This window comes from Monodelphis domestica, chromosome 3 (genome assembly GCF_027887165.1).
Source record: "Monodelphis domestica isolate mMonDom1 chromosome 3, mMonDom1.pri, whole genome shotgun sequence".
Taxonomy (NCBI): domain Eukaryota; kingdom Metazoa; phylum Chordata; class Mammalia; order Didelphimorphia; family Didelphidae; genus Monodelphis; species Monodelphis domestica.
The window spans coordinates 322,909,308-322,913,586 of NC_077229.1; the positions used below are offsets into that span (position 1 = coordinate 322,909,308).

The 4,279-nt window shown below is 44.6% G+C and overlaps 1 protein-coding gene across 1 annotated transcript; it reads right to left on the reverse strand.

The window, feature by feature from the left end:
- Window positions 1-242: 242 nt before the first annotated feature.
- Window positions 243-3,332, reverse strand: MSC (musculin). The gene is made up of 2 exons (XM_001367941.4): window positions 2,499-3,332; window positions 243-1,564 (listed from the first exon to the last, which is right to left on the reverse strand). The coding sequence occupies exons 1-2, from the start codon at window positions 3,069-3,071 to the stop codon at window positions 1,478-1,480; spliced, it is 660 nt and encodes a 219-aa protein (XP_001367978.1). The 5' UTR covers window positions 3,072-3,332; the 3' UTR covers window positions 243-1,477.
- Window positions 3,333-4,279: the final 947 nt, after the last annotated feature.

Sequence of the window (4,279 nt, forward strand, 5' to 3'; positions counted from 1 at the left end):
GCTCAAATTCCTTAAGGAATACCTATGTTTCTCATGTTCTATTAGCAGATAGCTTTGGAGTAAAGCTGCCCACCTAACACCACCAACAATTGGGATAGATGGTTGAGTGGTGGGGAGGGGAAAGGGCAGTACTGTTGACAATTATGTAAAAGGCTCTGTCTTTATGATAAAAGATCATTTCAAATTGAATTTTATAATATACCTTTTACTTTTAATGCAGTGCAGGAAAGAAGACACTGGAGTGGCTCCTCACTATGATGATTTTAATGTTATTCATACAAAAATAAAGTTATTTACATTTGCTACTCATCATGAGGGCAATTTCTCGGTACAGTAGGATATCAGCCCCAAAGCAAAAACATAACAAAAACTTGACTTGTAATAATGTAAACAAACCCAACCTTCCTTCCCAGGCCACCAAAAGAGTTTTAAACAGTATTTTATGTAAAGTTCTTTTCTCTGGGTTAGGTCTGAGTTGAAATCAAGCAATGAATTTTACCTCAGGGAGTATTGGCTCTTACTCCTTTCTTTAAAAAAGGGAATGATTTCCTTTTATAAATTAAGTATAAAGGCATGGCCACTGCTTGTGGGGCAGTGCTCTGGAAAGGCTATGCAATTTGCTCTCCAAGGGTTTGGGTTCAGCTCCTGGAACAAATCACTTCACGTTTCTCATTCACTACTCCCTCTACCAAATGAGAGGGTTGTCCTTCATCTAAGGCCCCTTTTAGCTCCAAATACTCTGGTTCCAAGTAGGGGGAATGTGAGGAAGAGGGGAATTGTGAGAGGAATGAGACCAACTCTTGAACATATTCGGTGCAGAAATTGGAATGTTAAAAACTGTTCTAGTTATATTGGGTAAGTTAATAGGAACCTAGTATGTGTTCCATGAAACATATGTTCCTTCAAAAGATAGTAAAAACACTGCGGTACTTATGCATTGCTGCATAAGGTAGAAGCTCTAAAGGGGTAACAAGCAAATATATTATCAATCTGCTTCTGATTTCTAAATGACATTATATTACAATACTGTTGCCAATGGAGTGCAAATAACACTGTTCTGGTGAGTTTTAGAGACAGACACTGAGTCTGGGTTTGATCTCTCTACCTGCTAGATACAAAGTAGAGAGTATTCCTGAATCGTTCTAAATGATCTTATGACAAATCCTGGAGGGGTGGGATGGGAGAAGGGGGAGTAGTACTGAGAACATTACAGGAGAAATAGGTTATTGCAGTCCAGGGCTTTGGTTCCTTTAGGTTATTCAGAGAAAGTCTCATTTAACTCCTTCCTAATCTACCCTGTGGGTCTCATTTCACCATTCCTTGTAATACTCCAGTCCCTATATTTCTCCAACTCTCCAGTTAAAAAGGGGGAAAAATTAACCTATAAGGAGAGAGCTTATTGTTACCATTTGTTTGGCCCCCAAAGAACACAAGTTTTAAAAATAATACAATTAAGTTGATTAGACAGTCCTTCAATTTAAGCTGTAGTTCCACATAATCTGTTGGTTGTTGAAACATCTTTGGTATCACCGTCTGGTCTTCCTGAAACCACGAATGGCCACGTCTGCAATTAAAATTGGGGCAACATATTAGAACAAAAGCTAACTATCTAGTGATGTCTCTTCCTGCTTGACTGAACCTTATCTGCAGGTTCTTGTTCCCACAATGGATGGGGATTGGAAAGTCCTTGTCTAAAATCTGTTTTTAAATCTCGGTGTGGTTTGAAAATTTATGTGACATTTTATTTGAGATCTTCAAAACAAAAGAAAGATCAAATTCTCCATTTGTCTTTTCACAATGTAAAGTTGGGCCTTTCGGTGTTCTTCAAATGGGTGAGAAGAATGAGGACCGACCTTAAGCAGAGAACTGACTTTCTGGGAGTTCTGGGTGGGACTTCCCAAAAGAATAATTTCTAACAGTGTAGGAGTAAGGGGTAAAAAACCAAACCAAAACAAAACTATCTGCTTTTATCCCTCGGAAAAACATTCTAAATAATCAGCATAGCATCTAAGAGGAAGAAGAGATAATCAACTGGAAAAAGTCAGGTGGTGCAATTTGCAATGCAAGATTTCAGTGGAGTGGTGGACAAGGTTTTAACTGAGAATTTGACCGGAACTACTAAATCAGCTAAACATGAGGTCACTGAAAGTAGCGCTGCACACTGTGTACAAAACAAAAAAATAAGAACATAACTATAACTTTGCGGGAGTTAAGGGATATCTTCCCTCATTTTAGGGAAAAGAAAGTTCTTCAAGTTACAGGACTCCTGTTCTTAGTTTTAGAGGCAAGCCTCTTAATACCCCAGAAAATCAATTTACCCTTTCTGCCAGTCTCTCCCACTAGACCTAAGCATCCCCTCTTGTTACCCACTCTCCGTCAAAAAAAGCTGCGGAGAGCGCTGGAAATCTAGAGGAAAAAAAAAGGGGGGGACTCCTGTCTTAGGGTAGATGGGGGGGGGGGTGGAGTGGGACGCGGTTAGATACTTTCTGTCCCCTTACCAGATTCACGGGATGCACGTAACCATTCTCATATCTGTCTTCCTGCAGCAGCTGACGGAGATGTGCTATGTAGCTGGAGGCCAGTCTAAGTGTGTCCAGTTTGGAGAGTTTGGTGTCAGGGGGTACCCAGGGCAAGCTGGTCTTGAGCCTGGAAAAGGCTTTGCTTAGCACTCGCATCCTGGCCCTCTCTCTGGCGTTGGCCGCGTTTCTTTGCGATTGCTTGCACTCAGCGGTTGAGCCCTTGGGCAGCAGAGACTTCTTGCTACAGTTGCTACCGCCTCCGCTGCCGCTGCTCCCGCACCCTCCGCCGCCTCCCGCAGCTCCCCGAGTCCGTTTCCTTTTGCAGCTGCCGCTGGACCCGCGGACCGCTGCCAGGGTGCAAGTTTCCTCCTCGGCGTCCTCGTCCTCGTCTTCTTCCGCAGAGGAGTTGTCCGCGGAGGGGTAGAGCTCGCTGCTGCTGCCTCCCCGGCGAGTCGGCCGCTTGGTGGGTGTTGGAGCTGGGTAAGCCAGCTGCAGCCCACGCAGTTCCATGTCAGGCAACTCCTCCGGGTCGCTCACAGAGCCAGTGGACATCGTCGAGTCAGCCTAGCCCCCTTGAAGCCTCCAAGACCCCCCTGATCTCCACTCCAGCCCACACAACCTTTCCCTTCCCCACCGGCCCTCTAACACTACAGATCAGGGAATGCTGTCAACACGTAGTGCAAAGGCGAGGAGCCCAGACCCGGGCGAAGACCGGGCACCTCGGTCAGGGATGTGCACTACAATGACGGGCTGAATGCAACAAAGAGAAACTTGCGGCTGGGTCAGTCTAGTTCCGCTGAGATGTGCAAAGGGCTTCCTCTTTTGACAGAAGTATTTATCCACAGCTTTTGGAACAAACCATCTGGGGGATAGAAGAGGGGGATAGACAGGGTGGGGCTGGTACGGTCATGGGTGGGGACCGCTTTTTTAGGAGCAGGAGACAGTAGTGGGCGGGGACGCAGACCCCTCTCCCACTCCCCCTACTCCGCATTGTCTTTTGGAGAAACTCGGTTAGGAATCAGAAGCAAACTGAGCTTTATCTTGGCTTCAGGGTTGAGAAAGTCTTCCTGCAAACCATTCATTCAGCCCCTCTGGCCAGCTCTAATATTAGAGCTGGGGTTAGAAAACCCAGAGAGCCGAGGAGAGAGCAGGGTGGGAAAAAGTGTCTGGATCAAAAATCTCTCTGTAACCCAGCACCCTAGATCGTTTTAGAGTCCGTCTTCCTCTTTTCCCTCCTTCTTCAGTACTTTCACAGCGAAGAGCCCTTCTTATAGTCCATTTTCAAGTTCTCTTAGGAGTATCAAAAGACATGGTTGATCTGAAATTTACCAGCTCTCCGTTTACCTACAATCACTAAAACTCTTTGGATTTTCCTCAGTTTATTTTCACTACCTTCCTCACTGGGTTGATGTTACTGTGAAAATAAGGTTTGTAAGCCTTAAAACATAATAGTGTGGGGAACAACGAACACACTGCTCATGTCATGGAAGGGCACTGAATCTTGCTTTGACACCCACCTTTGCATCTTAATATCTCTGAGACCTTGGACAATTAACTTCTAGTTTTCTAGACCCTTTCCTTCACCTGTAAAATGAAGGGCATGTTTCCTTAAACTCTTTCAATTCTTAAATTCTATGATCTATGACGCCTTATTATTCTGCTTCCCTGTCTCCACCCCCTCCTCCCAACGAGGTTGTTTGGCTTCTAAATTTTTTATTAAAGATGCTGTTTTAGGGTTAGAGGGTTTAGAAATCATTTAG